General features: G+C 35.9%; 1 protein-coding gene across 1 annotated transcript; it reads left to right on the top strand.

The window, feature by feature from the left end:
* The first annotated feature begins 20294 nt into the window (after window positions 1–20294).
* On the top strand, window positions 20295–21015 carry LOC116167143 (cuticle protein 21-like). The gene is made up of 2 exons (XM_031482387.1): window positions 20295–20398; window positions 20446–21015. The coding sequence occupies exons 1-2, from the start codon at window positions 20387–20389 to the stop codon at window positions 20959–20961; spliced, it is 528 nt and encodes a 175-aa protein (XP_031338247.1). The 5' UTR covers window positions 20295–20386; the 3' UTR covers window positions 20962–21015.
* The last annotated feature ends 2108 nt before the right edge of the window (window positions 21016–23123 follow it).

Below are 23123 nucleotides of genomic sequence, written 5' to 3'. Positions count from 1 at the left end.
TTCATTTGCAATTTACAAAAAAAAGCACAGAACTTAAAATAATCCATATTACTCATAATAAGAATAAGAATTGTTTTTAAAATGCGGTTTTGAACAATTTGCATCTAAATCAGCTGTCATCGGTGTCAGACAGTTACGATGAGAGCGCCATCCATTAGGATATTAGCAACTAAATCGAGGTAGGTAATGAAATATTACTAACTCGAATCGAACATTACTAACCTCGAGAATCTACTTTCCTCCCTCCTGGAAAAATAAGTGTTGTAAAACACAACTTCCTTATCCTTCAAAATGACAATTATGAGACTGATTACAATATGATCGTGAATAAAAAGTAATTACAGACGTATTTTCACATTTCAAAGGCTGATACGCACAGAGTATAGTGTGATCAAGTATTAGTTGCATATATTTAGCAGAAAGATACCCTGTAAATTTCTTGCTCTAAACCACACTCAGAATTGTATTCACAAATGAGAACGAAGGTAAATACTCTTAGCAAACCGACAACTAGTTTCGTGCATATACAGGACAAATGCATGTAACTAACATCGATTGAGACTAAAGTAAATGGGAATGGAATATCAGCAGGCGAATGTGTTATGACTGTTATGTGCTCGTAGTCGTAGCTCTTTACTGCAGGGTTGTTTGGCAATATATTTTCGATTACAGTAAATTTGTCACGGAAGCGGTTTTTAATCAAGCCGTATAGCAAAGAACATTGCAGAATTCCTGTATGTAAACACTTCTGCGACGTCGAGGCGATGCTTAAAATTAAATGGAAATTCCATTAGGTGCAATAGCTTCACTATTGCTAGGTAGCTTGCTCACGCTCAGTGAATAGATTTACGTGTTTTTTTTTATTACAATCTTCACCAACTGTCTATTGCTTTCCTTTCTTGGGGTGGCTCGTTTTATACCAAAATATGCAAATGGCAGTAGTTCGCATAAAACAACATTTTAAATATACGCAGCGGAATTTCCGAGATTGCAACAGAGGATAAATTCGTATAAACATAATTTTATTGTAAAGCAAAAAAAGTAACACAAACACAAAATTGAAATCTCGTAGTATTTACCTTCAATATCTGCAACAGAGGGAATACATGTACATTCCAGCGAATTTATAACGATCTATATTCTACTCTTCAGCTTCATATTTGTATACGAATAGAAAAACATTCTCACCAAGAACCACATCCACAAAGGCGATAAAAATTTCGATTTATCCCTCTTAGAATTTACATTTTGTTTGAGTACCAAGCAATTTGAATTATAATTTTTTTTCGATGTTAAAACGAGCTCATTAATGCACTGTTTTTCAATTGTTATCGGTTTGATAATGAGCATCATTACTCGCTGTTTTTAAGTTGGTTGTAGAGAAGAAAACCTAAATTCAGTACCCTAAGTTGACATTTTACTTCATCTGCTATTTACTATCGAATTAGAGATTTATGTAGTGATATACAGAAAATGGTAAAATTCCCTTTCTAGTTGACTAAAAGCAAAAAATGTAAGGCTGATGAAGTGTTAATCAATTTAAAGTAGAACAATAATGGAAATACTAATTAATTACCTTCTCACAAGGGAATTAAATATTACATTACAGCATAACAGCAACGCGGGGATTTAAATTTACGAGGAACATTTTTACGTTCATTAATGCATTTTGTTGTAGCAACGTCAACGTGCAGCCTGTGACCGATTACCAGTACGAACGGTGTACCTATCTATTACTGCTAAATGGCAAAGGATGTTTAGGATATCGCTGAAAAAAATATTCATCAATTTTTTTATTTATTAAGCGGCAGAGCAAAGCACTGCAAGCTTTATAGAGGAGTCGATGGTGTCCGTCTGTCCGTGAACACGATAACTGTCAAGCGCTTGGACCGATTTGGTTCAAACTTTGCACAGTTAACATATATACCACTTGTAACAAGCCAATTGAGAATGGGTCAAATACAATGACTCCGTGGGGTCACACCGAGGTGCTCTGTCGCTTTTTTAGACGCTCTTTATGGGTTTATTATCATTAGCCTGATTTGTGCAGTGTCGTTCTGCTACCTTGCATCAACGCGAAAGTAGAAACTTCATTGATATGAAAGAAATACAACTGCCCTCGCAAGATAAACTTAAAAAAGGGACAAATTAAGTGCAGAAAGGTCAAACTTTCACATTACGATTAAGTTGCATGTTCCTTTATTTATGCCCTTTAGACAAAAATTAGCTTTAAATTAATTAAACCATTACTAACTAACTTTACAATAAATAACTAAAATTAAAAAGACAGTAATCAACTTTTTTCTTTTCTGTGTCTATTTGAAATATCATTCCCCAGATCCTATGAAACAAACATTTTTTAGAGGACCAGGGTATAATCGGCACACGAGTTGACGGCGGTGTGCTCCTCACAAAACTCCAAATCTTCTCAATATCCTACCGAAATTGAACAGTATTTCTTGAAATTTTTTAGAAACTACTTTTAGAATTATTAATTTATTTAAGAATCAAAAATCAATTGATGTGTTAAAAACTAAAATGCAAATAAAATTGACATTTAAGGCTGATCAAAATTACTTACAAAACCAATCCGTGCGTGCTGTAGCAATAGTTTCACAAAATTTCGTTTTGTTCTCGATGCAAAAACGGTTCATTTTAGATATAGATCCTTAATTACAAACAACCCTAATTTTTCAGTGTAGAATCCATTCGTGAACAGAAAAAAGGGGGCAATTTTAATATTATGTAATACGTTCACTTGCAAACAAAGCAAGGTGCTGCCAACGCCAATTTAAAAGTGATTTGGCAGGTATCTACTATGTGTACAGCGTGTTCCTAAATATTATGTACATCTCCTGTAGTTTTTGAGTATATTATGCAAACAAATGTAAAGCAGAGCACACTTGTACGTTTTATTTTCTAATGTGCAAAACCTTTTGAAAGTGCAAACCCTGTGGGGACGTTTTAATCTAGGCCGCATTTAAGTGGTTAAAAACGTCTTGGTCAGGTTTGGTAAAAAAAATCAACTCGTTTGGGGTTGCAATTGGCACTTAGTGTGTTACGTTGTGGGACGGGATAAAGCTAATTTTTTTAAAAGGGTTAAGTCAGGTAGCCACAAACTATCTTTTGGACGTAGTCAAATCTTTATATTAATTCTGACACATTTCAGTTACCTCCATGACAGTATGGATCCATTTTACAATCAATGGATACCATGTTGATTAAAATGGGGCAAAAAGGTGAGTAGTTTCTTGAGACCATATGATATTACCAGAGGAAGGTCAATATGATCAAAAACTTCTGGTTCCAGAATTGCATCAGTGGCGCAACTGAAAAGTATTGTTTTCAGTGCGATATTCCGTAGTATATATGTCGTAGTCTTTTAGTGAAATCTGTCATTTCACGAAAAGCCTAGTCCGAGGCCTAGTCATTTAGTGAAACGCTGAAAATTTGTACGTGTGGGGTAGTTTTCCTTCCGATTCTAGATCGATAAGGGATACCATTTATCGATCTCGAATGGGAAGGGAATCCAATCGCTTGGTCCTGGAAAGTACACTGTGCCACAGTTTCATATAAATGACTAGGCGTTTCGTGAAATGACGGATTTCATTAAAAGACTACGACATATACACTGTATCCAAGATAAGGATGTCTATTATGGAGATCTCCGAAACCATAGAAGATATGACGATGCTCAAATTAGAGAAAAGCTGCACAAGAGTTTATCATGCTTTAAAGAAAACCAGATTTTCAATACAAAGTTTCGTTTCGGAAAAATCATCATCAGCTTTATTTTTTTTTAATGGCATACATACTGTAGGTATGGAGCAGCATTTTTGATTACGAATACAACCATGTACCGTGTACGACAAATTTCTATGGTTTCGGAGATCCCCATGATAGATATAGATCTTGGAGATCACAAAAGAGGTGCTGTCAAGATACTTTTGGAATTTTTTTTACATGGGAAATCATATTTAAACTTGAATTCCAAAGGCGACTCGACGTCAATCCTTTTTCGATCGCCCATTACTTATCACTTCTAGGTTAAATGATGGCCTTGACGCATCTAATCTGTATGTATACTTTGATAATACATACAAATCAGTTATAATTAGCAAATTTGAGTAAATATACAAATTCTATCCCTCACATTCATCGACGTAGGGTGCACGCACAGTTCTTAGAGCAAGATTATCATTTTATGGTGCTGTGGAGTGCTGAGATAACCTGTTGACTGTCGACTTCAGGCCTTTTTGTTCTCAGAATGGATTTAACATGAAAGTTTTTATTTAATATTGATCACGAACATCTTTCTCATGCAATAAACAAAGAGAAAATACGAACATTCAGAGTGTGAAATATCATCGTATTAATTATATACAATATTGTAGTATATTGGAAACTAGATGATCAAGTATGAAAAAATTGTGGGTTAAAATTAAGAAAAGAAAGGTTTTTCCAGCGACGTTTCACCTCCCCTTAAATTTAATGACTGTAGCGACAGTGCTAAACCAATTAGGAGGGGAGGTTTATTTCCTACAAAAGTTCACAATTAACTATCCAAAAACGATTGTTACCCTACCAATGTGCCACCCTGTATGACAAGATTTGCACGCCTCGTGGATCGTATACAGACTTAAGGTATCGACAATGATTTACAGACAGGTTTAATAAATTTGAAATTAAGTTATCATAAATTAGACGACTGTCACTACATTTTTGGAGCCCTGAACGAGGTGGCGGTTTTAATTTATAATGATTTGTTACGACTACTTTACTTGAAGCTATTATAATGTAACTCATACATTAATTTGACTCTAAACGAATGCAGGCCATTGTCTTTTAAATACCATCGCCCTTACCTAATGTTATACCTACCCAAACGCACGTACCAGTTCAAGAGTTGTTTATTGATAGTTATCAGGATTATGGTACTTCTGCTCATGTTGGTGTAGGTGGGAGAAATTCTACTATAATTTGGTAATAAATTCGCGCAAAGACAATTCGCAAACTCTAACAACGGGCAGAAGTCACCCTGATTTAGTGCACAGTTTGTATAAGCTTACAGTTTACAATTCGCTGTCTGGGTGTCATTAAACTTATACTATAATTTGAAAGTAAATATTACAAGATAACGCATAAATTAGGATCATTTATTAGCTAATGTCAACTAGTGGGCAGTGAAGAACAACGAGAGCAAACCGTTTCTAGCGCCTATAATAATTTAGATAATTCCTCTAACAAAAGCGTGTTCGGTTACATTCGATTTCCATTTTTCGATACAACATACAATGTAGGTATTATGTCAGGTGACGACAGATGCATAAAATTGACTATTGCGTGGCACGACTTCTATAAACCGCTTAAAATACGAATGTAAGTCAATGTCAACATGTGTCGTAACGTTGTTGAAAAATTTGACTAACCGGGTTATGGAAGTAAGTACGAAGTATGTCAAATAAGGAAAGTGAAAACACTTTCTTTGAATTTCGACACGATTTGTATGCTTCATTGGTACTGCCATAGCCGGTACACGTGATTGTTATTTCGAAGCAATTCTGCAACCAATTCGTTACATATTAGTTGCAATTAAGGTTGAATGATGATGTTTTATTTAATTTGTCATTTCCATTTTCCTTCAAATAAATTAAATTTGGGCAAGATAAAAAACTGCCCAAATTGTACATTGAATTAATTTCCGTAAACGGTGGAAATGCACAATGCACTCTGCTCCAACACTGAAATTAAATTTTACTATGTATTGTTAAGACTGACGTTTTAATTTTCGTTGAAACGTGCGGGCATGTTCTGCTTTCGAAGAGTAGTCATTTTTAACTTACAGATCTTTTGTTGTTTCCATCAAAATGAAAAAAAGCTCTAGATAGTTCGTACGACACAAAAAACGAACGAAATCAACTTCTTTTTTTGGTGTAGACAAACTCTTTGTAACATCCATTCATTAGCATAAAGGTAACATAAAAAAGGATAAATTGGAAAGTTACTCTTTTCTACTTAACTTTAGATGGCACGAAAGAGAACTCCGACGCATTTCCATATTGAGGCCGTCATTTGTTAATGTCGACTACGTAAATAAAAAAGCGAGAGTGTTTTTGGTGTGACTATACGACAATTTTGTATAAATGTCAAGTAGATCAATTATTGGCAGTATATAAATTTATAAAATGGTTATACCAAGAAAAGTGTCAGATCTCTGATTTTTAATAAAAGATGGTGTTTATTTGTTTCATGACATACATTTTTAATCAGATGTCAGATCCTTCCCCACAATTCACCACGTTATATTATTGTGGAGAGTTCTAAACATGGTCCAATATCGTGATTTTTAACAAATCGATAAACGAATAAATAATTGTTCGCTTGGTTCGTCTACTCCCAACGCCATGTGCATTTAATGCATAAAAAATTTCATTTAAATATCTTAACAAATAAAAAAAATTGGGATTGGGCAAATACAAAAATTGAGTTGTTCATGCGCAATTTTTTTAAATCATCTGCATAGTTCCTTATGAATATTTACACCTATAGATATTTACACCCACAGAAAACCGGGCATTCATATGTTCTTTGTAACAAGAGTTATAAAAAAAGCCCTTTTTTGGGCAGTTTTTTGCGCTGTAACTTTATAGCCCCTTGGTTTACATAGCTGAAAAACAATAGCGACCTTTCTTATGTCCTAAAAAACATGTGTATCAATTTTCAAAGCGATCGGATGATTCTACACAAAGTTATCGTGCACACGGACAGACAGCAATACAAAATTATAAACGATCTCGAGGATCGTTAATAAACTAATAGAATGTGTAGAACCAAAAATATTGCCAGATTTGGGCTAGGTAATACGATATGATAAAAAAAATTCTCATAAAGCGAGGCTGTGCAAAATAAAATTGTATAAAATACAAGGAATAGACCAGAAAACGCAATTCGACATGAATGCACAACAATTTCGCCGCAAATTTTAGATCTCTTTGGAAAACGTGTAACGACGTGTTAAGTTGTTTTCAGAGTCGTAAGGGAAGCACCTGTAACACTTTTTATAATTTGTTTTTAATACAGATTTGTTTCATTTCGTTTCTTTCGGAAATTTAAACGGCGGAATGAATGACCCATTATTGTCCTATTGTCATAAGTCAGTTAGTATATTATCACCGTGTGACTTCTTATTAGCAAACATCAAGAATAAAATGGGTGGTGTATGATATTTCGTCGGCACCAAAATCTTCCTTCCAAATTTTCCAACAGCAGTTTTTCGACCACAAATTTACATCAGAAGTGCTTGACGACGTAATTCTTCCTCTACGCAGTTTTTGAAACAGAAAAGGAAATTCTTCTCAGTCTGATTCAGTAACCATTTGTTTACCATTGACTAGGACGGTTTATAAAAATGACTAATAATAACCGTCAGTTGAACATGAACATTGCGGCCGGCAGAAAATAAACCAAAGACTGATTAAGAATAGATTAGGATCTAGTAAAATTTAATTTAATTTAATTTAGTTTGACTGTAAAATATGCTTACAAAATATATATAAACATAAGAAACAGTAAACGTCTACAAACTTCACACAAATGTACCGAATTACATGTTCGTAAAAGCTTTTACTCATTTGGGGTGTAAGGTTTCCAGTCATCAATTTGGCAGAAGTGACGGTCTGCAAATTAAACACCGTCATGCAAGGAGATAAAGGTACTGAAAGCGATGCCCCAGGCAAGAAGAGCGAAGTATATTGCAGACGGAGCACATCAGCGATGGAATACCAACCAGCAAAGGTGCGCCTACTGCCAGTAAAATTACAAGTTGGGTACGGATTTATGGCGCAGTGGTAAGATCATTGGGTTATAAATCCGGAGGTCGGGTGTTCGAACCTGGGTTGAGGTGAATTTTTCATCTGTGGCGGAGATGGAAATTACCTTAGACCAGTTCCGAGCATTCTACCGGCTACTCCGAATTAGGTTTTCCTACAGTTTTCCTAATTCGTAAGGTAAATACCGGAGTAGTATAGACCATCTTAAGACCTTCTGCAGAGGCACCTCTAAATAGCATTATGCGGGTCACACTGTAATTGGGCGCATGCCTGTTGAGGGCCCAAAACAAGAGAGGGATAATAAAATAATAAAATAAAATAAAAATGCGCCGCATTCAAAGAATTGTCCACACCAGCAAGGCACGCATTCGTGACAGGAAAACCGTCAACGCTGCGCAATCGTGCCAGTATTGGCACCACATTCTACTGCACCAAGATTACAGGAAGCCCGCCGCCCACAGGCCAATAAAATCAACAGCACACACATCAGCCCAGAAAGTTACGGGTGCATGCAGTTATAAAGAGAAGCAACGGCGATAGTTATCAAACCAAAGACGTCATCGGGGAGTTCCACACAGTACCGGTATTGGTCGACCTAAAGTCGCAGGCTTCGTTCATAGGGAAGAATCCGCAGAATTATAAAAACTGCCAAGGCAGAACATCCAGTATAGTTTTAAAAAGGATTACGGAAAATCTCCCCATGAGGCCGTTTCCGTTCAACGACAATAAATTTAACAACAATCCTTATCAGATTCCACACTTAATAAGCCAGGACCTATAGACGTACTGCTGGGAGCTAAGGATTACGTGAATCGAAGAGATGAATTGCTAGGTCAAAATTCAGAACTGGAATGGATCGTGTTAGGGCAGATCCACACATCTAAAAAGCAAGAGGTAGCGGTAATCGGCCTGGTATTATGAGCAGAAGAGGAAGCTTAGCTGAACAGATTCGGGGAACTCGAGGAAACTCCAACAGTAGTAAAAATGTCAGAAACCAGACGAATAAAAAATACATGAAATTATCGACCATTCGAAAGGAAAACTGGTCATACACCGCGCACCAGGTACTAAAGAAGGAATCTCGTACAACAAACATGCATCGTCTAAAGGCGCTGATGGGAAGAGCCTAAAAGAGATGATGTACGTGGGACCAAGATTGCAACAGGCTCTTGGGAGCCTTATAATAAGATAGAGGAAGTATAGCTACTTTGCTTGATGAATGACTCCATTTCGTTAATAGGTCTCTAATGAAGGGTGAAGGGTATTATTGTGAACTACCTATTATAATAAATTTTTTCTTTTAGGCGATCGATTTCGACATTTATTGTCATCATCAGGCCGTAGCGTCAAATAAAATATATTAAAATGTGGATGGATGGTGGTAACATAAGCAATTTTTTGTGAACAGATGTGGGGCGGTCAACTATGTTGTGGTTGTAATGTGAGGTTATGTGTATAGCTACTTTATCATGGCCGACGTATGTCAAATCAAATGAAACGAGGAAGACCACCGGTAAAACATCATAATATGGAGATCCACGCCAAGGGAACCAATCAGAGAAACATTACACGTAAGCCAAGGTCGAGACCGTTCTAACGATCTCATCACAGTCAGTAGTATTCAGCCTCTCAACTACAGCAACACTACTGAGAATAAATCTGGATAGAGTAATAAACTAGAATAACAAGTACTGCATAGGGGAGGTTCCTCTAATGAATTTTTCTTCTGTTTGGTTTGCGGATCAGTTTCAGATGATGGACCGTTACATGAAAACCTACTGCTTGCGCTTTCACCTGTACTTTTAGTGGTAAATTGATCATAGCGGTACATATTGCTGTGGCCCCACGTTGGGCGCCAATTAAAAAATGCTGTGAATACCGGTCCGTAGGCCTAAAGACCGTACACAACACCTAACAAAACCTAGCTAGCTCAAACCCTTATATTTCCCGGAACAAAACTTCTCCTCAGCACAGAGGAGGAATTCGACTCTTTTCTCAGATAGTGGGTTAGACCAAATACCTTAAATTCCAAATCAAACTAAAAAATTTTGATTAAATAAAATGGACCTTGTACAAGTATTCAAAGAAAACAGTAAATTAAAGGAAATGAAATCGTTCGAAAGACAAACACAGAAATTAATGTGAGAATTACAAATTTCAGTTTTAATGGTTACACAATAAAAAAAACAAGGAAAACAAACAATTATTACAAAAAAAAAACTAAAATTAAACTTAATCTTACTTACATTCGGTACATGTCCAAAACTGCTAATCCCAATACGTTACACATAAAAAAAAACAACAAAATTCAAATTTACACAAAACAACACTCAAGTCGGCGCCGACACACCTTAGTGACGCACTTTTCTGAAGGTCTAAACTTCCAAAAACTGCTGGCCTCTACCCAATCCAAAATCTTGCGGTAACTCGCCGAAGCGAAATAAACAAACTTCACTCAACTCAAAAACTGCCCTGACTGGCAACAAACTGACGATTAAAACTTCTCCAACTTCCAAAACAAAACTTCAAACTTCAGCAAAATGTGGATCTGCTTTCAAACTCTTAAGACGCTGATTTCAAAACAAACAAACGTAGTTCCGCTCTGAACTTGGCAAAAAGCGATTTAAACTTTAAACAAACGTAGTTCTGCGTTGACTCTGGCAAAAAGGCCTTTCCTCTTCTCAGTCCGTTCTATTTAAGAATCCCAAAATTTCGTCCTGACTGGCGAAATATCACAGCAATATGTACCATGTATGTACATGTAATTTATCATTTTACGGGTTGTTTTGTTTTGAATAAATTGAACCGTAGTCATGGGAAGTCAAGTCGGGCCAAAATATTACTTGACTGTTAGCATTATGCATATTGATGAAATCCAATAATATTCACAGGTGATATGAAGTTACAAATCTAAGAGTTAAGTTGCGGTATGCTACACCAACTCGGTTCCTTGCAGTTTCGCCCAATCTGCTTGCAGTTGATCTTCCATGTTTATGCCAGTTTAAATGCGATATTTCTTGTTCATATCCAGCTAGTGTTCAACCTATGGTGGCAGAGGATAGGTCTTGTCACGGAAAAGGTTTACAGTTTGCCCCTTAACCAACTGTCCTACCATTTGATAAACACTAAATTGAATTTGTAGTGAATGAGCCGTGGCGGCACAAATTATTTTATCTTTATGCCAGCATAAATAGCGGATTTAACCGAAAATTTGTACCTATATCATGGTAACTAAATCCTACGGATGCTTTTGTTAATTTGGCAATAACAACATTGTTCTCAAAACCTTCGGGACATGTGTTATGCAGAGTGCAATGTAAATGTATTATTATTTTCTGTACCTTCCCGATGGCGATAGTATAACTTTGTTTCTCATTACAGTCATAAATATTAATAAGCGAGACTAATTTCTTAAATGCGGATTGAATATTTAATCATAACACTCAAAATATTAATATTCAAACAACTTTAATTGAAACACTGAGTTGAGACGCATTAATCCTCTTCGCGATATGCCCTCAGATGGGGAGCAACGTCTTTACTTCTTGATACCCGTCTGCTTTCTTTGCGTAATTTACACTCTTTTCGATCACAGTAGTTTCTAGTCTACAAAAGGATTTTCTGTTTGGAAATGATGCAATGTAAATGGCTTCAGCTACCTATAGGTAGGTACATGCTTAATTTCTCAACTCACTTCCTAACCAAACTATTTCAAGGATGTCACAATTAATTTAAATAGTTGTTCTTAATTAGGTCAGATTTGAGATTGTAAACATTTAATTTGTATTTAGCGCCACTTGTATTATATATATTTTGTTTTATTCTAATTCCGGTTGTCAAAAAATGTAGTTGGCCTTCACACTGCATAGTTTAGAAATATTTAGGTTATGATCATGTATCCTCATAAAAAAGATGCTATAAACATACAACTTGAACAGTAGGTACTTGTTCTTTTGGATCTCTCAAAAGCTTTTGGCAGGGTTTCACACAATATACTTATACCTATTTTAAAGAATATAGGTTTTAGAGGCAGCGCTGATGCAACCTTTGTAGAGAAATAGGGTTGCCGGCGCTCAGTGGGAAGGTATGGCTTCAGTTTGATGAGTTTATGGGCGCCAGGTCAATAAATTATACTCAATTCTGGCATACCATAATGGAAATAAACTTACCTTGACCTAATAAGTATTTATATAAGGAGTTATCAGAAATCAGCAACAAATATGAACCATATATTTATTAAAAAGCAATTATCAGATTCCATTAAGTTTGATACAACCAAAGATAAACAAAATAATATTAATGAGTGGTAGAATCAGGGTAACGCAGGTAACAATGGTAAAATAAAGTGAGAAAAACCAGATATCTGTAACAAGGGTAGTAGCCTTACGACGCATTAATAGCTACTGTAAATCCTAAATAGCGCAAATGTAAATTTTAGTGAGGAACTTATGTTCGGCGGGTACCTGGGACCTTATAAGAAACCTATTCTTTATTATACTCTTATGTTATGTATTATTTGATTGAGATTTTGATATCCCTTCTATCGATTTACACAATATTATAACCAACGTTAGAGAATTGAACTTAAGTTCATTTGACGTATCCTGTATAATTAAATATATGTTAATAATATGATAAATTCTTTAAGTTGGCTAACTTGGCTAACCTCCAAATGAAAACAAATAAATACGTTTCAATTGACAATCAGTGGCGGATTTAAATTTTTTGCCCCTAGGCACACCGAAAGATATGCGCCTCTCCAAAAATAATTTTTAAATTGCAATAAATTTTAAGATGCTAATAATATATAACTTGAAATTTTTAAAACTAGTATGAAAAGAAATACAGTTACTTGTTAGGGGACTAAAACTTACAATATTGCCTAAAATATATATGCCGCCCTCTAAAGCTGCCGCTCCTAGGCACGTGCGTAGTGTACCTTTATGTAAATCCCTCACTATTGATAATTAACTAATGTAGGTAGTACATAAACAAGTTTCTATTATTGTTCAAATTAGATTTGAAAACAGCTAGTTCCAAAGACACAAAATTATATCCCAAGACAAAAAAAAGGAGGATGACGACAAAACAATAAATCTTACGACAACACGATATATCGAAATTCCACAGCTACGATGTAGTCACGGTGACGGTAGACGTTGGTGGTGTTGGCTCCTTAGATCGGGTGTAATGTTGCTTTTATTAGGTACTCGACTCGAAGGTGAAAGAGGTCGATATATTGTAACTACTCCGGGAGTTGGCACTTGGCACTAACCAACAGATAGAGTTACGTAGATGTTGTTCGACGACAGGTGCGATATAGGTATTTCATGGGTAATTTGTTGGCTAAAAGATGTTCTAATTAGATATGGCGAAGAACAGAATTCCACCCAAGAAGACTGTGGCCAGATGCGAACTTCTCATTGTAATATGATTGTAAATTACAATTTTAGCTTCCGAAACAAAACCACATTCTCCAATAACCAATCCAAACTCAGCAAGCTTAATGTGAGCTTAATGGAGACAATATAATTGCGCTATAAACCAACCCCAAACGCTCTTACAGAAGAATTTGATATATTAAACAGTCTGCATGAAATGCTAACGTGAAAGTGACAAAATCAAAATACTGGAAGTGCGCCTGATATAATCTGGATTTCTTAACCCGTAGGTCACACAACCACACATAGGCTGGTCTAGAATATGCCAACTGCGTAATTTTTAATTTAGAGCCAAAAGTATACCGAAGACCGTTACAACGTATCACCTATATGCTGACGACACGCAATTATTTTACGAATTTCCGCCACACGCATTAGAAAAGGCATGTCCCAATGTTAATGTAGACCTAGAAAATTTGACAGTTGGTTCGGGGAGGCACGGACTAAAAATAAATTCACATAACAGTTTCGAGATGTTGTTCGACAGGTATGTTACATTAAGCGCCGCAGCTTAATGCAAAAATTGGGGAGTCGTTCCCTCTGATTGTCGATATTGTCAAAAACCTGGTCTGTTGACAGTAGCAGACATGGTTTAAACCGCAAACTTAAGACCATGCTATGCGTCATATCGTATCTCTCGTTCTGTTTCAATTTACTTACTGCGAGAATATTTATATGGCACATGTTTGGATGATTACGATGTTACAAGAGTTCAGCGTATGCAAAATTCCTGTCTTCAGTTGATATTTACCCTGAGAAAATACGGTAGAATACCGCATAAATTGATTGAAAGTAAGTGGCTTAATACTCTGGTAAAAAAGGAAGGTTATACACTGCCTTTTTTAGAGCCCCGAAAAAAAATTGTCTCAGATCGACCGGGAACAAAAATTTTCGTATAGAATGTGCCCTGTAGAATCCATAATTTCAAACAGTTCCAAGATTGGGCTACTAGTTCAAAAGTTACAGCCCTTTGAATTTTCGTCGAAATTGGTTTCTAGGTAAACCGTGGTTTGTACTTTATGGGTCGTTGAACAACGATACTTGAACCTTAATCCAATTGAGTCATTAGTTAATGAAGAAATTTGAATAAAATTCAACAACTGTCCAGTAAAATTTGGCTTATCTATCGCGGTACAATCGGCCCTAAATAACATTTACACAAACGTCTTTGAGGTCCCTAAGCTAAATAATCAATGGTTAGATGTCGAAATTGCGTCAGAGACCAGATTGTTCTTGCTCATGTTTGAATCCTACTTAGAAGTTCTAATTCTATCAACCTTCGTGCCAAACAGTAACGTCGCTAAAAATAAACATGCAGTGGAATGTAAACACAGAAAGTGAAAAGGCTAACGATCCATTGATCGTGACCTGTTGGGATGTAAGGTTTATGCTTTCAAAATCATAGTCTTAACCGTTCATCCTGTATGTAGAGATGGTATTGAAAGTTAGGCATGAATAAAGTTTCAGAATTAAAGTTTATTCAACTAAACGTTTACACTAATTACCTACAAAACTACGAAATTTCCCATCATATGCATACATGGGCTAGGTAGTTAATCTCTTATCATTGCGATAAATCGAGACAACTTATACCTCTACGCAATCGACCCACAAACACTAAAATTTATGTGGAAACACTTTTAGGTTCCTAATGGCAGCAATTTACAATTAAATATAAAGTGCTCCGCAAAACGATCAGAATAAATACGAGATTAACATAAAACAACGCGACTCCCTTGATATCTCTATTATCCGGATGAGATGAGAATGCAGAATATTAACACATCTAAGAGTAGAAATTAGAAGAACACGCACAACTATAATCCCTCGTTGTAGTGTCCCGAAGACATTGCTACGCAGCACGTAAATCTAAGCTATTAATCATTCTGGAATTGTTTCGGTAGTATAATGTAAATTCGTCTTGCCGTTTTCATTTCATTTTAAGTAGTATTCCTCTAATTACTACGAGGCGGAAGTGGGATGACGAATTTAGAACGGAAACTTTATTCGCAACGTCTATTAATATAATTTGAACTTGGAAGTGGCGCACGTGAATATAATTGTAACTGTCGCCACCCTCGAGACTATTTTACGCGTTGCTGCAAACAAATAAGATAAATTCATCGAAAGTCTTTGGTCGACTTTTTTTAGCGACTTTCTAGGGCACACACATGTTGAAAGGCAATCACAATTTACACTGAACGAGGTTAATATTTTTTTTATCTTTAATAAATGTCAATTTTAAAAGAAAAATTGTCTCATAAGTATATAATTTCAAATATAGAATAGAACGAAATTGGGACACCTTCGTTATTTGAAATTTACACCGCTTATCCTCTCAATTACTTTCGGCGTGTACCTATAAAATGTAAAGAAAAGCACAAATTTAAATATTGTATTCTGTGACTTTCTGTACCATTCCAGCAGTGAGTGCACTTTAATTCAATCACAAACATAATTTTGAAAATAAAATTAGAACTTCAAACTCATCTCGCTGCCCCTAAGTCTAACGACAAAAATAACTGCAGTAGGAGCAAAAATAAATTCCAAATGTAATTCTTGGGTAAGGTCTGTATCGAATGGAACAAGTTCTACTTTAGGCCATCTGCATCTTCTTGTACCTTACTCTTGAAGTTTGACGAACGTGAAAGTCAAGCCTAGATAATTTAACTCAGTTCAAGTTTAATTCAAGATTCTCCAAACTAAGCTTCACGTTTTTTGGAACCTCTTGTAATTTAAAAAGTGTAAGAATGATATTTTGTAGTGATCCTTAGGCCAGGGTCACACGATCGCTTATTAAACGGACGTCGCGGCAAGCGTTTCTACGACCGTTTTAGAACATATTATAAAATCATGCAGACAGCCACACACGAAACGCGCGTAAATATTGACGCCCGTTCTAGGAGTATAATCAAAAACTGAAACGTTAAACGTCTTCGATGTCCACCCCATTTTGAGTTCAAGAAAACATGGATACCTCAATTCATCAAACGCTAACCGAGTAGTTCTTATCCTGTCCTTTAAAAAGTACACCTTTAGGGGTCAATTTTTCCGTTCGTAACGCACTTGTCTTTACTGATGTTTTAATTCTCATGTTAATTTTTCCCCATGCACCTAGTTCTAAGGTTATATTTGTTCAATATGTAACTACTTGTTCTACCCTTTAGGGAACCATAGAATGTTAGTCCTTAATTTTAAAGTCAGAAGATGACGGTAACGTCGAAACTAGTCGCAACTATTCATTCCACAATTTAAACAAAATAAATTTAGACGCATGGGGAAGGTTTTGAGTTATTAATTCTCCCTAATTTCTAAAACGTTAACCCCCATTTGATAATGCGCTGACTGGTTAAGGATACGCGTTTGTGCACAAATGGAGGCATACTACACGCTTTGGTTCAGCCGTGAGGAAACGGCACGGAAAAAAGTATATTGATACGACGCGGTCCCATAGTGCCATGGTGGTGACCCAATACGCAAAAGTTAAGGCCCCCTAACACAAGCAGTGAAGGAGCGATCTCGACCTGCAGGCTTGGCGGAATGCAAAATGAGATGCATTGACCTGACAATTGATCAGAGGGACGAAGCGGTGTGTATTTCTAAATAACACACCCATGCGCGGCGTAACCCCTTATCTACCAGTTCTGGCTTTTTGAGCTGAATGTTATCCCTCCAACATGCCATCCACAAGACTACAATAACGAATTCTACCCCAATTGGTGTGTTTGGACGTCCAAGAGAGCAGTTCGAGGAATCCCCTCGTTAATTGTTTATTAGTAATCCGCATGCCACCCCTAATAACCGTTCGCGTAGCATGGACTATTATAGAAATCTCTTCAAAATCACTTCAACATCTCTTCCAAAAATGAGGGAGAATTAATAACTCAAAACCTTCCCCATGCGTCTCCTTGACCTCAAAATGGGGTGCACATCGAAGAAATTAGGGAGAATTAATAACTCAAAACCTTCCCCATGCGTCTCATGCAAACATGGATACCCTCAATTCATCTCTTCAAAATCTCTTCAAAACATTTTCAAAATGTCTTCAAAACCTCTTCCAGACTTCTTCAAAATCTCTTCAAAATTTCTTCAAAATCTCTTCAAACTCCCTTCAAAATATCTTCAAATTGCTTCAAAACCTATTCTAAATTCCTTCAAAGTCTCTTCGAAATCACTTTAAAATCTCTTCAAACTCGCTCTTCAACAATTTCTTCAAAATCACCTCGAAATATGTTCAAAATCTCTACAAAATGAATTTAAAGTCTCTTCAAAATATATTCAAAATCTCTTCAAAACATTTTCAAAATGTCTTCAAAACCTCTTCCAGACTTCTTCAAAATCTCTTCAAAATTTCTTCAACTACTCCATAAAAGACTTTCCCAATCCAGTAAAGCTGTTTAAAATTTCCTGCTTATTGAGGACAAGATTTTAAATTCTTTCACACCTAAGGGAAAAAATACAACTTCGGGCCTTTTTTTAAGAAAATGTTTAAGTTGTTGAAAGTAAAGAGGTTTTCTAAAAAATGACAGCACGTTAAATTCGCTCTGAGGCTCAGAATCAAATGGGTGCTGAATCGTTTGGATGGACGTTTAATTTTTAATTTGTAGGTTTAATAAAAGTCTGATGGTCCTGAAACCATGATATCTTACTCCTAACGGTACAATGTGACAATCCACCACAATTCTGTTCTTTTTGTTTCCTTTAAAAAGTATCATTGTTATTCAGGCGGTTTCGCGCAAACTGTTACCCGAAAGTAAAAGTAAGTATTTTCGCAATCTACATAAAAATGTATGTCGTTCCATACTACATTTCCCTATACCCAGCATCAAAGGTTTTCAGGTTATTCAAGCGTTTTCAAAATGTGTGATATTTGACTGTTTTTCTTTAGCGCCCTGTACCTATGGCTCCGTTGGCTTGAATTTCAAAAAGCATTTCAAAATCAACAATACTGACGTGTTGACATGAGAATGATTTAAATTTTAATCGCCCTTCTACAGAGTGTTTTAAAACTAATGGTCAATTTTAATAACTTCAAACCTAAAAAGTTGATTTTTTCAAATGAAACCTGCTTTATTTTTTTGTATTTTCACATGTCGAAAAAATTGTTTTTATTATTGCTGCCAAGAGATTGCAATATTTTGGCCTCGATCCTCTAAATCGAACCCCAATTCCTTAAAATTAGTTGATTGATTGATCGATGCAGAATTTTTTTCGACATTTGAAAGGTTTCATTTGAAGGAACAACTTTTTAAGGTTTGAAGTTAATAAAATTGACCATTAGTTTTAGAGCACCCTGTAGAGTGTAGAAGGGTGATCAAAATCTAAATCATTTTCATGTAGCATCAAGTCAAGTATTTTTGATTTTAATTAAATTAAATTTCCTTTATTGTCCAACAGAAAAACAAACATTCCAATTACAGAACAATATGAAGTTACAAATAATAGAATGTACACAGATGTAATAATATCTTTAATCTTAAATATAATAATACCTTAATGTTAAATAACAAAATAACCAAAATCAAAACAAAGTTAATCAAAGTGAAAAAGTAATATCGTATTGTATCATATTTCACAAATATCAATTCCTTTAACTCCCTGGGTATTATAATAGTTTTTTTTTACCGTTGTATATTGCTTTATGTTTATTTTAGAAGTCTAATAAACGGCACTTATTATTATTATTATAACGTATATCACCATATCGAGAAGTTTTGTTGAATGTACTGCACAAGTGAAAGATGTCCGGGCGCTCTTACAATAAAACGTAGTAACACTCCCCAGTAGCATGATGCAGAACCGAAAACTTTATTAAAGACATCAACTCAATCACTCAATGCAATCAACTAAACCTTATTCGAGACAAAATTGTATAGAAAGGTCAGTCCGAGAACTAATCTCCGAACTTCCAAGTAAAGAAGTTCGAACCGTGCGTTGAGTAGTGTTATCGTAGCCTTGAGAAGGGTAAACTCCATGGCACTTAAATGAGAGAAACTTCAGTAGCCTTCTTTGCACGGATTTAATTTCATGTTACACATTTTTGAAAGACTATGAAATTCAAATCAACGGAGTCATAGGTAGGTACAGGACCCTAATGAAAAGCAGCCAAAAAAAATGTTTGCAATATCGGAAAGAAAAAATCTAGGGAAAGCCGTTACTTGCAAATTTTTCTATGTTAGATCTGCTGGAAAACAATTTACAAGAGAAACCAGAATTTTGGTACTTTTGGGGCGTAATATCCAAATGAAGCATTTGGGGCCCTCCATTTATTTTGAAAAATGTACGTTGGCGTTCCCCTTCCCTTCACAACTCCCCGTATTTAATTGATTCACCCTGCATACCTCTTAATTTTTGATTTATGATGATTTATAAATTCTATTTCTCATGGTCCCATTAATGGACGCATTGTAATATAGACGAGACTTGTGGAAAACAATCTTTACGGGCAATATGAATTGATAGCTTTTGCTTCTCTTGAGCAATAGTCTGAAGCGTCCGTAAAGTGAGTAGGTATCTATTTGTTATTTTTTTTCGATTTCAAGTACCGCTGCTTATTTGCAAGTTCCTTTTATATAATTAAATAGAACAAAGTACTTGAATTTCATGTATTCTGAGTATTTGCGTTGGCCCGTTTGAATTGAAGGCTCGAATAATCCTGATCATTGGGAAGCCGACGGATAAAGCATACACTTAATGACAAAAGGACTCTTGCATTATACCTAAATACCGTATAGCATTAAGGTTATAACAAGGGTATATTCGTGATATGTTTACGTGGAATTATATGAAAGCTTAACGCAATTGGGGTGAAATGCCGTAATTGGTTATTAAATCAAGTTAATGTTTAATGAACACCTACATTACACGCCACCGTGTTCGAGTTTGCATTGTTAAATAAAGACTACCAATAACGTCGATAGTATTTGGAACAAAAACGATTACAAAAGATCTCAAGTAATTTAAGAATGAGCGTAGACGGTATATTACGACCTTTAGAAGGGCGTGCCGGGCGAAATGTGTTCTAGATATGCTACCAACTTGAATATAAAAGCACCCATAACCAATCCATTTCATTATCCAAATACACTTAACAAAGTGAACTACCACAACAGCAGCATGGCTCTTCAGGTGAGTTAATTACAAAAGACAGCCTTGTTTGATATTTTCTCTTATAGTTAGTAATTCTCGCCGTTTTGTGTGCTGCCGTAAATGCCGGAATTATTGCGGCACCAGCCGTAAGCTATCATGGGTATTCCGCGCCGTTAGCAGCACCTCTAGCTTATTCCGCCCCATATGCACGAGCCGCCCCCATAGCTTACGCCGCACCAGCCATCGCCAAAGTGGCTGCACCAGTAGCCTACGCAGCGCCATTAGCTAAAGCCGTAGTAGCTGAAGAATACGATCCCAACCCCCAATACTCCTACGCTTATGACATCCAAGACCATCTTACTGGAGACAGCAAAAGCCAACACGAATCTAGAAATGGAGATTACGTTGAAGGAAGCTACTCCGTCGCCGAATCTGATGGTACCCTAAGAATCGTCGATTACACCGCCGATCCTGTCAACGGTTTCAATGCGGTTGTACGCAAGGAACCCTTAGTCGCCAAAGTAGCCGCCGCACCTGTCGCTGTCGCCGCCCCATTTGCCAAGTTGGCTGCCGCACCAATTGCGATTGCGAAATATCACTAATTTTGAATGTTATTGTTTTACTTGTTTATTTTTAATTTGTACATAAATATAAAATTTGGCAACTAGTCGTATATAAGTATCCTCGCAGATATAGGTACAACAGCACAGTAGGTCACGGTCATCATCAATCATTAGTATGGGTCGGCTCCCATAACACTTTCGAAAGTGACATCTTGCATAAGTGTAACTGTAACAACGGCGCCTACACTGGTGCTCAAGTTCACATACCCAGATATTACGACAGTAATTCAACCTGTATGTCTCAACTGAAGAATTACTTTACAGAGAAGTCCGACGACGATAAGAATAAAAGTTAATTTATTTTTATGCCACCCTATCACGACACGAACGGAAGGTGTGATTGATGGATGGCCCACTTTAAGGTTTGGATTTAGAGAATATAGGCAACTGGTGATGCACATGTAATTCAATGGGGCGTGCATTGCCTCAGAACTTCATTCACCATTCCATAAGCAAGGGGTGTATATGATCGGAAAAATATGCATTAGGTAGATAGATGTACAGAGCATAGTTTCCATACAATATAAACTGATATTTTGTCCATTAATATATGTTTAAAAAATCTAGAAAACATGCGTCAAAAGAGTTCATAGTTTAGGAATTAATTGCAAAAATTAGGGAGCATTTTAAGCAATACGAATGTATGGGATCGGTAGCGTGAATACTTATCTATATTTTGGCAATTCATGTGAAGCTCAAAAGTTTTCATAAAAAAAGTGGTGAATGAAGTTCTGAAAAATGGGCATGTAAACTGGAGAAATGGAAATAAACTACGCAGCTGTGACTAATATCGCGGTCAACAGTGTAGCTTCTTTCTCACAGAGGGTGCCACCAAGAGTTTCATGAAGTCGGTAAAAAATACGATAAAGATATGAAATAGGTACCTAAGCGCTTTTATCTTGCGATGGAGTTGTTCTTACTTTTTAACTAGGCTAGTACCGTTGAGCTAGTACTGTGTAATGGGGATAACAAAAGACAAAAATTTACGAGCAAAAAAAAACTAGCAGGCTATGTAAGTTGCCTATGTTAAATCATTTAGCGATTCTCTTTCAAGGTTAAACAGAGCCTGCTTGTAAAAGAATTTGCTGACATCAAGAAAAAGATCGTTCACTTGCTTCGAAATTTATTTGGTTTCTCTTTCCTATTAATTGCAAAAGGTAACCTCCTCTACCTATCGTTTTATGAAATAAATAATAGAAATGGGGATAGGTAACATTCCTTTATAACAAATATCAAAATTTTACGTTATTTTTAGAACAAAGGGCTGTTGTATATTGTTGTTGATGTCTGGCAAGTTGCGACCTTGTGTGGGTGTTTATTTGTAATGCGATTTGTTTGACCGTCTTCCTTATTCTTTATCTTTGCTTATTGCACTTTGTAGATTAAAATACCGTAATTTATAATCCATACCTTGTTGCAAATTAAATTTTTTGAACTTCAATAGTACCATTGAATAAAGCTCTTTATTCAATGATAGTACCTATTACATATTATTAGTATTAGTTTAGTCAGTTTAGTGTAATGTGTAATAATTGACCTATACAGGGTGATTCAAATTCAAAGGCCACCATGGGGATCTCGGGAACTGTAAGAGATAGGTAGTTTACATTTGACAAAGTTACCCTTGATGGTAACATCATCTAGTTTTAATAAGAAATAACGTTAATTCGTAAAAACGCAAGAAACTACTTACGTACGTTACTTAAGACAAAGGCAAAAAAGATGTTTTACAAGCATTAAAAACATTGATGTATACATTTTTGAAATCAGAAAAAAATTCTCTATCAAATCACACAAAAAGTAAAAATTACTTCCATAAGAAACAAAGTTGATGATAGTTAACCGGAGACGAAACGTCAAACTTCAAATTTAAAAGTAGCATCTTGTAGAGGGAAAAAAGTGGCCATAATAATGTGTCATTTATTTATAACTATTAACTTCAGTAAAAAACAAAAACGATTTTCAAAATCTCGTTTTTTCCGGATATCTCCGAAAGTAGTCAGAATTTCAGTTTCAAAACTGTTTTTGTTAAGCATCAAAATACACAACTTTGCCAAATTTACCACCTACCTATCTCTTACATTTCCCGAGATTCCCATGGTGGCCCTCGAATTCGAATCAGCCTGTCAATTACTAATTTA

Source organism: Photinus pyralis, unplaced genomic scaffold, assembly GCF_008802855.1.
Source record: "Photinus pyralis isolate 1611_PpyrPB1 unplaced genomic scaffold, Ppyr1.3 Ppyr1.4_LG3b, whole genome shotgun sequence".
Taxonomy (NCBI): Eukaryota; Metazoa; Arthropoda; class Insecta; order Coleoptera; family Lampyridae; genus Photinus; species Photinus pyralis.
Note: the sequence above shows the minus strand (reverse complement) of the source record. Positions and strands in the feature narration are given on the sequence as shown.